Below are 11,671 nucleotides of genomic sequence, written 5' to 3'. Positions count from 1 at the left end.
GCTGATGGGTTTGTCAGAACCATCTTGTCAATTCTAGAAAGTATTCTAATATATTCTTAAAACACAAAATGAACTAAATTAACACACAACCAGTGATTTGTATATTTAAATTCCTCATAGTTTTGCTTGGCTTATAACTGATCCTATTTGATTTTTATGTTCAGGATCCAAAGGTTTGGTGGTTTCCTGTCATGGAACAGCGTCGGTCAAGCAAACGTTAACGGGCGGCTCGCCATGACGCGCAGTATCGGAGACTTCCACCTTAAATCCAGCGGCGTAATCGCAGAACCGGAAACACGTCGACTCTCGGTGAGTCCTGTCCAAACTTAACATCATTTCCCAGTCAGTTTGGATCTGTAGACTTCTGACAGCTAGCAGGTTAGGTTATTTGCTCTGGATAATCATGTCACATAGACATCCTCCATGTCTGCAGGTCCAACATGCAAATGACTCCTTCCTGGCTTTGACCACAGATGGTATTAACTTCCTTTTGAGTGATCAGGAGATCTGTGATGTCATCAACCAGTGTCAAGATCCCACTGAAGCAGCAGAGATCATTTCTCAGCAGGTAGATCATTAATAAAGCAAAGTAATAGGCAATAATGCTAAAGACGTGCAATGCAAAATCCATTTATTTTGGTATATATTTGCAAAGGACTGTAGAGAAAACATTAATCTAAGAAAATTAGAGATAATTTGAGTATAACTGAGCTTCAACCTGTGTTGTTCTCAGAAACCAGAGATGGTCTGCTACATCGTAGATACATCCAGTAAACTGACCCCTTTAACACCGCAAAACAATTACAGTCATTGAAACATATTTAACCCCTTTAACTCTAAATCTTTAAGCATTTGTACATTTCTAGGGTTTAAATATTCTTTTCTTTTTGGGCTCTTTGCATCTGAACTTTGTTTATTAATAAATGACAAATTTGAAACTTGATCAGTCCAGGATATTATCAGCATTTCTGTGAGAAACGAACGTCATCCAACCCAAATAAGTGGATAAAATTCTGTTTCAGGCTCTGCAGTATGGCTCGGAGGACAACGCCACCATCGTCATCATCCCATTTGGAGCCTGGGGGAAACATAAAAGCTCAACCAAAATCTACAGCATGAGCAGGAACTTTGCTTCGAGTGGCAGATGGGCATAGACAAAAACATACATAAAACATCAACTCAGACAATCATCTTAATGTCACTTTAAGTAACCCCGATTTTCCTAAATTATAAATATTGCCACACATAAATCCATCCAAACTGCCACCCACCAGCGTTATCATGTCCCTTCCCAACTCAGTAGTCAATTCTGTAAATAGAGTGTAAAATAATAAAATGTGTATATATATATATGTATAAATATAAAGATTTAATGAAGTGTTGTTCCATATATCAGCTTTGTATCATTAAATATTGAGCCTTCAGAGAAACCTTTTTAGTATATTAATATTTTTCCTGAGAGCTGGCATGGAGTTTCCAGCAATTATCAAGATGAAGGCAAACATTTTTACCCCTCAAAATAATTCAGGAATAAAAAAGCAGGTTATTTTAATCAATACCAAACCCTTTGTTTAAATTATGAGTTACATTATGGTTTTGATCTTCTACTCATTGACCACCTGTAGATGTTAACCATGATATCTACCTTAAATGAATACTAACCCTGAGCTCTCTACAATGATAAAGCTCCACAAATTAAACAGTAAAACAAAACTGTTGCTGCGTTGCTTTATTTTCTTTATGCTGTTTTGATGTTTAAGGTGACGGCATTAAGCTCAGGTTGTAATCAGTCAGACTCTGAATGTTTCTTTAGAAGTTATACCAGTGCAGGTAGACTGAACTGTTATTTTGTCCTCTATTATATCTTCCTGTAAAAATGACTTTAGTGTAGTTTTTAAAAAAAAGTATCTAATATGATCTTTTAGTTGCTTTCAGGCCTGACCAGGACTAACTAGTGTCAGAAGGGTTAGTTTCCTGCTCTTTTACCATGAATACAGAATGTGAGCAAAAGGATGGTTTTCCATTGGCTTGGTGAAAAGGATCTTCCTGGATCTGGAAAGAAATTAAATGTCTCTGCTTTGCTTTTCACCATCAGTGATGGACTGAAGCTTTCTGTCAAGAACTCTGTTATTGTATACTGTAAACATGACACCCACTTTAAGGTTTGTTCACTTACCTGATCAGTGTTTTAGCCAAACAGGGTCATTCAGATGTCAAGGCTTGTGCAGGGAAGCATGGAGAGACTTTAGTCAGTTAAGTTACATCTGGATACAAACAAAGGTTTGTTTATATTGGTGGTTGTTGGAAGTAATCAAAGGGCTGAGAGAAAGAAGGAAGGCAGAAAAGATGTGACACCTTGGTGCTTTGTTGGGAGTTTATTGCCATGGGGTACCTGCTCTACCACTAAACCTTTCATTGCCTCAAAACTAATCAAGGTACTTCTCCTTTATGGAGCCAGTGTCATGATTTAATGCAAAGATCTGACCCACATGCAGAAAACCAAACAGAGAGGCCAGGGGAAGGTTTAACAGGTTTATTGAGAACTGGTAGGGATGGGTCCAGTGCTGCTCTGAACACTGGCGAACCGGAACTGAAAAGTGAAGGGAAGTTCCTGCGGTTAGTTCAGGCTCAGTGGGAAATTTGAGCTTCGATTGCAAAGGGAATTAAGGCAACAGGACTCACATTTCCAGAAAAAGGTGTTGTTCTCTGAATCCAGTCGGTGTGGGTTGTTCCAGTAATAGACTTGTTCCCTGGAGGGCGGACAGGGTTTACCCAGGTTGAGGTGTTTCCTTGAGGAATGTAGGAGCTGACTGCCACTTGGATTTCCTATGGTACTTGAACAGTTTCTTGTGGAGATGAATCCCCTGTTCAAAATGTAGCTCAAACAATCCCTTGGGGAAAAGTAGATCCGAACCTCCAGTTTGAATCCCCAGCTCAGTTTGAAGCTCAGACGATCCTTCCGGGGGGAGAAGGTCCAAAACATCCAGTGTGCAGGATGACTTCCTGCCGAGAGGCAAAGACAAAAACAACAAGGTTAGGCTCAGGTTGGCAAAAACTCAGTTTGACTCAGCAAAACTCAGCTTGGCTAGAGTACCCAAAACTGGCAAACACACTGGCGTCGAGGTAGTGGCAGTCAGCAGCTTAAGAGTCCTCCGGTAATGAGGTAACCATCCGCAGGTATTTGAGAGGGCCAACGAGAACCAGGCGCCACCTGGTGGTGGAGGGAAAACACACAAAAACACAACCCACACAAACAGGAGGAAAACAATTACATTAATAAAATCACAGGCACTGCAAACAGTAATCAACAGATGCCTTCAGAAGAGGCTGCACATTGGCTGGGAATCTTTGGTTCCCTGTGAAAGAGGATGTGCTCAAAAGATACTTACTGTAATTTGACTATTCTGCACGCAAGGCAGTTACAGATATTAACGAACAAGCTGTGACCTGAATATGGATAATATATGTATGTATATATGTATTTACAAGTTTAGACGGCACTTTACAGAGACAATTCAACCAGATCATACAGTCAGATCGATTCAAAGTTTTCTATCTAAGGAAAAAAAACTGCTGATCGCATCGACTCATTTACTCAAGAGCAATCCCTCACACCAAGCATGCTTGTAGTGACAGTGGAGAGAAAAACTCCCATTCACTCCCACTCAACAGGAAGTACCCTCAATCAGAACCAGGCTCAGTGTGAGCGGCCATCTAACAAAACCAGCTGGTATCTGTCCCTCAAATCTCTTGCATAGGTAATGTGGATTTTTTTATGTATTTAAAATGAATGGCTTCTTCTTATAAACGATGCCTTTTAGCCCAATTTGTTCCAGGACTTATTTTTTTGTAGAAAAAGTAATCCACATTTTAACATTTTCACAAGTCCCTCAGTTTGCACCAAAACACTTTGGCTTTGTGATACTTCCTAAATGGTACAACTGCTACCAAATGTTGGGCAAGACTTGTAGGGTTTGATTAAATTGACTTTACAAAGTGCCTTGAGATGATATGAATTGGCAACAATTCACAACATGTGTCATGCGTTATTTTTTTTTATTATTAATTGGGTGAAATAAAAAATAATTATTAAATTCATTCATTATGGCATCAGAAAATATAAATAACTTTGGTTATCCTAAGTAAAAAAAAATACAGTAGGGAGAGCAGGAACAATAGTTACACAGGGGGAAGTTTAACGCATCATTTTGGAGGTAATGTTCTGGATAAAAGGTAACATTTGTTTTGCACTTATACACTAGTAGCTATGCTCCAAGTTAAAATATGGCTCTTAAAGCAAACAAGCAAATATTGGTAAAGCTAAGTGAGCAGATAAGATAAACAATGGCTGGCTATGGTGGGTTATAACGACCCAAAAAGTATTACATCTTTCCCTGTTATCTATTGAAAATTTAAATAAGGATTTGACTCTCTTTATTTGATTAATTTAGAGCTGGTTAGGCAGTGGGAAAGGAAGACAAAAACCAACTAAAGAGCTTAAACCATCACTAAGACTCTATATGTAGGCCAAAAAAGTTAAAATGTGCTTATTATGTTAAAATATGCTTACAATGTTGTTATTTACCAACACTGTCATTCTGATTTACATTATAAACACAAGACACACAAAAAAAAACCAATATATATTTTTTGTTTTTTATCCGATCAATATGCTTGTTTGCTATTTAGCTAAATAATGAACAATGAGAACTGATACTGTTGAGGTTTTTTTCTTGTAGACTCTCCAAAACACACACCTAAAGTCTGATGAGGAACTTGAAGAGACTTAAATGTTGTCATAAATATTAGCAGACTGTATAAAGGGTTGTTATATTTCTATAATACACTATACAACATTGCCTCTGTCTTTGTCTGGTACAAAGTACCCCAATATGTACCAAGAGGGTGGATTGAAAGAGGAGGACTGTGTCTTTGACATTAATGCAACGACTCTGTTACGTACTTACAGTGGTGGACTTTATACCTTCTGCAGTAAGCACGTGTGGATATGTTGTAAAAACGTATGAGAACCATGGTGTCCTGTAAGACTTATATAGCATCCATGCATTTCTGTTGTTATGTCCAAACATTAAGGTGGTGCTGGCTATAGAAATCTGATTCAGAGATAAGTTTGTCATGAACTTTCTCCTGGTTGACTAAATGCAGACCCTCCTTCTCAGACGTCCAATCACGTTGCAGCATTCTCAAACCCAGTGGGGGGTTCAGAAGTTGGAAAGTAAATATAGAAACCACCAAGCTTGACTGAATTCTGTCATATGACCACGAGGTGGCATTTGAATGAGCAACAAGACACACCCCCTCCACCATAACAGCACCTTTAGGAAGCCTCTAGGGGGTGACCTTCAGGATTTGCTGCCCTGTAAGTCGGTATGTCAGAGTGTGTGTGAGGAGGTAGTCTTGTTTTGGTAGAAGCAGTTCGTATTTCAGAGCTTTAAGGTGGTATTTTAAGACATGATGTTAACCAGTCATCACTTTCCACCTTAAAGTCGTAGGGAAATCATATTTAAATGTCAAATCATTCTGTGATATAAATGTTCTCTTTATCAAACGATATTGTCCCAAAATTTAGAAAATGTATACTTGTAAAAAAATTATGTCTTAAAATCTTTCTTTTTTTTTTTTGTCTTATTCAGGCCAGTTAGTTATACGTCAGCTTGTTCACCTAAATTCGGCCAATCATATATCAACGGTCATCTGTCAATCAAATTTTTTCAGTCAAACATGTAAGGCTGTAAGCCTTCTACACACCAAGCTTCTGCCGCCCTGGCGTCCTCTTCCACAACAACTTCGTCCCCGCTTTCTTCCTCTAAATAAAAAAAGTATGACGGAGGAGACTCATCCACGACCTCCGACACTAAACTCTCCTCCTCTTGCTTGTTTCCGCTGTCCATAGCGTTCCTTGACAGTGTCGTTTCTAAGTCACCAATTTAGTGCTACTTGGTCCCAATGGAATTTCCCATTGGGACCCTACTAGCACTAAGTTGCTAACTGGTTAGCAAGATGCTTCTGACAAACCGGCCATTCACATTCAGTTTAATTACTCGTGTAAAATTGTGCACCACTCAGGAGAATTCGGAACTGCAACCATTGGAACAGCCGCTTCCCTACGACTTTAAGTTCACACAGCCCTAATCTGTTGTTTGTTTTTTTAACGGGGAATCATGTTACAGTGTTTGCCACTGTCTTTAAAATGGACTAGTTGGAGTTGTTGTGCGTAGTGTAGAGGAAGAGAGGATGTCCAATATACTGAGGCTATTGATGCAGCCGTCCATATCAGGGTTGCAAGCCAACCCATTAAATGCCAACCGTCCTTTATTTTGCAGTCAAATATTGCGTCACATATTGATAAAATAAGGGACAAGTTTTTTCACATGTTGTCATAAATTTCAAATTCACATATCTGTCTCACACATCAGTTCTACATCTAACAAAATTTGGATAATAAAGCTCAGTAAATATCAAAGCCAACTAAAGTCCCCGTGGTATCTATGCAGGACCTACTCAGCTTCGCATCAGCTGCTGTCATGGTTGCATACAGAAAGTAATTCCTTACCTACACTATCATTGCTAATGAAGGATTTTTAGCTTATTATGATTTTTTACCTCTTTACTAAAGGCAGCAGCATAAAATAAAACATTATTCTAGGACGTCTCACCATGCAGATTGGGGGGCTTGGGCCATGGGAGTCCCTCAGTTTGAATTTATGAGAACCCCTGTATAAGAACGTAACCACATATTTTACCCCCATCCCTCTGAAATAAAGAACACTAGTGTCACAAGATAAAAAATGTAAAAAAAAAAAAAAAAGTTGCTCATATTAAAAACAGATATTTGCAATTGTACAGTATTACTTGGTTCTTTGCGCTGGTTAAAAAAAAGTCGTTTGAAAAATCACCAGCTGAATTTTTTTCCAAAGTAAGATGCACTGCCGCCCTCTATAGGCCGATATCTGTACTATACACGTCCAAAAAAAAATATAATAATACATACATACACACACATATATATGTATATATATATATATATATATATATATGTATGTGTGTGTGTGTGTGTGTGTGTGTGTGTGTTATTATTAAATATATTTTTTTTTAACAAATGAATGCAATCCTCTGATTACTCTTGCTATAAACATTTTAAGGTGGAGGCATTGTTCCAAAGTGCATAATTCAAAACTATTCCTTAGGTTATGAAGAGCATTTTCTTTTTTCCACTACTCTGAATGAAAAACTAAATTTGACTTATAAGTATAACTGAACTGGAATGTCTGTCACTCCCCAAACCTTTCTATATGATTAAATAAAATATTTATTTACCTGTATGTAAAATTGATCTTTTTATTTTGTAAGGAAATTTGAGAATAGATTTTTTAATTCACACACTTTATTTAGGTTTAAAATGTTCCCTCTTCACAAATTTTGTTTTTTGAAATTTACCTTTAAAACTGTATGGTTTGTCACTTGACTAAATGTTTAAGTAATCTAAAATAAATTGGTTATTGGTTTAACCTGTTTTCTTGACTATTTTGCTTGTATTTACACAGTGCGGGTCAAAATGACCCGCAACATAATGAATGTTATTTTTTTTCAACATAATATAAGGGTTAATAATTGTTGCTCCACAAATAAACTGAACATAACAGAATATTACTTTCCGAAAAGATTGCTAACAATAAATTGGAAATGTATCTTGTTTTTTAGAGAGGTGTAGCAGATTACCAGCTAATGAGTTTTATATCATTATTAAAGTCATATCAACTCACATAACCCAAGTTTTTCTACCGGCGAAAATCTGACATGGAATGACACATTTTTACCGCCAGAGGGAGCCAAAGCAGCACAGCATGACAAAGAACTGCGGCGTTCTAATGGTTTAGCCTTTTATTAGTTAGTTTATAATACAAACAATAATACAAAACCTACACATAACACGTTTCTCTATTTTTCTGTATTAATTTTAATCTGTTAAAAAAGTTCTCTGTTAAGCAGATCATTGTTTATCTGCATCCTGACAAGAAAAAATAGAGAAAAAGAAAGTAAATCTAAAGCTGAATCATGAACAGATATGTGGAGGATCGCTGTAACTGTGAGAACAAGGAAACTGTTCAGTAAAACAGAGTAAATGAAGAAACAGGATGCGAGTATTTCATGGACTTCCTGCAGAGTGTAGGGTGAAAGCTGCAGCTGCAGACCCGCCTCCTCTCTCTGCTACCCGGAGAAAACAGATCAACCACCTCTGCTTGGCGCTCTGCTCTGTCTGCTGCATTGCTTTTATAGATTCTCTTTGAAAACTACAGTTAGGTGTTTAGGATACATTCGTTTTCAGCCAAATTTAGATTTTTCTCCTGTATATAATTATTTTTAAGCATGCAACTTTATCCAGGATGTGTATCCAGATGTTTTCTGGAGGAGATTTAATCATCCATTAGAAGGAGCTGCAGCTGGGCGGGGCTTCAGACACGTGCTGAGACCTGAGGACTTCAATTTACTGCCACACTGATCTGGAAAGCATCAAGTAACCCTTTTGAAATTTTCTAATGCTACACATTTTTTGGTAACACGTTTAAAATTGGATAAGATAAACAGAGTAAATACAAAAAGAAGGTTTTAAGAAGGAATTTTCTTATGTAAAGTGTCAAATTCTATGGAGGACCAGCTGTACCATATTTAACCCTTTATAGGGAACTCAGTGAAATCGCAAAAATGTATGTCAAAGTAATAACAAGAAACACCAACTTGCCCGTATATATTTTGAAAAATAACAAAAATGCTTTTATAAGAAATTCATGAAAAACACTCTGAGATATAAACTTTTTTTTTTTGTTTGGTACAACATAACCTTAGAGGCATTAATGCTGATACTGGCACCTACATTTTTTAGTTTATAAGCTAAATATAATTGTTAACTGGGCTTATTGACTTTTTAACTTTTTAATTAGCTTTTTACCTTTTTTCTTTTTTTCAACTTAAATTACAGTAGGAAATATATCATTCAAGGGCTCATCTGATTGGTCAAATGCCAAAATAAGATGTAAAACCATGTAGCAGCATGTTTGCTGAATGGCTGGATATAGATCTTGGGCTTCTAGACCTCACTGAGGGACAGAGTGGGACTCCATTTGTAAGGGGTATGCAGGTGATCAAAAATTGTAACTTGCCCTATAAAGGGTTAAAAATAAATGCAGAAATAAATAAATGCTCAATTAATAAATATGCATACAATTAATTGCCCTGTGAGACATACATGTATATGTCTCTTAATTAGCTTCTTTAATATTTATCTTATTTATTTATGTGCATGTGATAATATTTTAGTTTTTTTAAATTCCTCCTTTGTATTTTTTTACCCTATTTATTTCTTCAATATTATTTATTTCTGCCTGCAGTGAAATGCTAACCAACCAATGGACAGAAGTTGACTCTAAAACGCAGCATAATGTTTGCATAATGAATCAGAAATGCATACAGAAATGTAAAAATGAGGCAGAAATAAATAGGGTAAAAAAAATACAAATAAAGAATAAAACAGACAAAATATTATAACATGCACATAAATACTTAAAGAAAACAAGTAATTAATAAATAAAGTTGAAGATTATAACGGACAATAAATAAATAAGGTAATTATTACAAAGTTGAAAAAATAAAGAAGCTAATTAAAAGAGATATATATCCATTTATGTCTCACAGTATAATTTAATTGTTTATTGTATTTTTGGGAGCAATTAATTGTATGCTTATGTATTTATTGAGCATTTAATTATTTCTGTATTTATTTTTAAATATGGTAGAGCTGGTCCTCCATAAAAACCAAGCTGGCTCTATGTCCAAATGTAATTTCCCATTTTAAAATCGATTAGCTGCGTTTTACTGTATTTTTATTGTATTGTATTTTAATTTCGCAGGCCAAACTCAAGTCAGATATCTATAATGAAGATTTTTCTTAAAATTTAAAATCTTTTCTAATCGATAGGTGTCAGGGGGTTTTTTTAGACTTAGACGTAAACAACTTTTATTGTCATTTTGTTTCTACAGAGTGTATACAAAACGAAATTTAGTTATTTACAGCCTTTTGTTCAGCCTTTATAACATTTTTTTTCTTAATGTGCAGCAGTGATCAAATGCAAATGGTGTACGTGAAAAAACATGGTGCAAAAAACGCATTTATATGGAAGTTCAGAGCATTAAATATGTATGGTGCAAATATGCAGTGTTTTGGATTAGTTTTATCAGTGTGTTGCAGAGTCAGTGACATGATTAAGAGTTTTTGCAACAGTTCTTTTCGATTTTCTTTGCAAAATGTAAAGCAAAAAGCTCTGCGTTTACACCTTTAACCTTCCTCTCCCCGTTTCTCTCCTCAGAAGAGATCACTCTGAATAAACTCTTTAAATAACACTTCATAATCTATATTTATTAAATAACCATGAGACAGGACAACAGATTTTGATAGAAACTGTAATCTTACTCAGACCAGAGAAGTTGTTTATAGATACTGAAGGCTGCACTTACTTACCAGGCTCGCTTCTCGCTGAAGTTTACCCCAATCACAGTTATAAAATATTTTTATACACCCAGTCTGCCACATCCTTGTCATTAGATCATGCTTTTTGTTCATTTGGGGATCCAGCTTATCAAACTATTACTCATTGTTCCAGATAAAAACACAGAGAACTCTTTAAGAAAGATCCAGTCTGTCTGTGCCCCTATTTCATTCCCAAATCTCTGTTATGTACATAATGAACATGACAACACTACATCCTGACAGAAGAGCTGTCCTAATTAGATAAACTACTTGGAAAAACATTAGTTTTGACATGTAGCAGGCAGGTTTTATTATGGTTTAACAGACTCACACATCACCAATAAAGAGAATCCTAACCATAGCATTTTCCTTTAAAAATAATAAAAATAAAACTAATTACATAATTTTTATGCTGCTTTGAGTAATTTTATGTTTGTTAAATAATCTGAAATCAATCTGAAAACAAAAATGTAGGTAAAAGCAGCAACACATTGTGCCAATCTAAAAAAAAAAATTTAAACAGATGAAAAGAAAAAACGGGAGTGGTGGTGGTAGACGGACTCATCCAGGAGATCACATCTTTATCACTACAGCCCTTATTTAGCTCTGTTAAAGTCAGAGGGGAGGAGGCAAAAATGGCGACAACTGCACGTCTTCAAAATGGTAACCATTTCTAAAGTACAGGAACCCAAAATAACAAAAAAAAAAACAACAAAAAAGACTTCTACTCAAGAAGTGTGACAGCGAAAGCAAATACTGGTATCTGGCCTGGCTCCTTTTAAGGTGGCATATGCCACCAGCATACCCATTTCAATAGGGCCACCTTTAAGACTGGTATGCCTGTTTCACCAAATGCTCTACATTGGGGCTGAATGCCATAATCTGGTGGTATTGACAATATATTTGCACCAATCTTTGCCTTGGTGGTGTCTTTATTAACAGTGTGACTGAGCTTTCCTAAAGCGGCAGACTGTTATCAGGATTACAGCAGCTATAGATGGTGGGTGATATGCTAAGCATTAGCCTAAGCGCAGCGTATGCAGGGGTAGACAACATCTGTGCCACTGTCCTGCAGCTTCCTAGCCTGGGTGCCATTCCGAACTTAGTCCCGCCCACAACGTTTGAGGT

At 36.4% G+C, this 11,671-nt stretch overlaps 2 protein-coding genes across 2 annotated transcripts in view; both read left to right on the top strand.

Annotated features, from left to right (window-relative positions):
- The window catches only part of LOC107100114 (protein phosphatase 1K, mitochondrial-like), a 9,082-nt gene extending 7,387 nt beyond the window's left edge, over positions 1-1,695 (top strand). The window contains exons 3-5 of the mRNA XM_015398483.1: positions 165-309; positions 434-568; positions 1,023-1,695. Coding sequence (XP_015253969.1) covers positions 165-309; positions 434-568; positions 1,023-1,154 — 412 coding nt within the window. The 3' untranslated portion in view covers positions 1,155-1,695. The remainder of the gene's footprint in view (positions 1-164; positions 310-433; positions 569-1,022) is intronic.
- A 6,531-nt stretch (positions 1,696-8,226) lies between these two features.
- Positions 8,227-11,671, top strand: part of LOC107100119 (ATP-binding cassette sub-family G member 2-like) — a 35,922-nt gene continuing 32,477 nt past the window's right edge. Inside the window, exon 1 of the mRNA XM_015398486.1 lies at positions 8,227-8,536. The gene's annotated coding sequence lies outside the window, so the exon portion shown is untranslated. The remainder of the gene's footprint in view (positions 8,537-11,671) is intronic.

Source organism: Cyprinodon variegatus, unplaced genomic scaffold (assembly GCF_000732505.1).
Source record: "Cyprinodon variegatus isolate N-32 unplaced genomic scaffold, C_variegatus-1.0 Scaffold937, whole genome shotgun sequence".
Classification (NCBI taxonomy): Eukaryota; Metazoa; Chordata; class Actinopteri; order Cyprinodontiformes; family Cyprinodontidae; genus Cyprinodon; species Cyprinodon variegatus.
The sequence above is the reverse complement of the archived record's forward strand: the minus strand, read 5'-3'. Positions and strand labels throughout refer to the sequence as shown.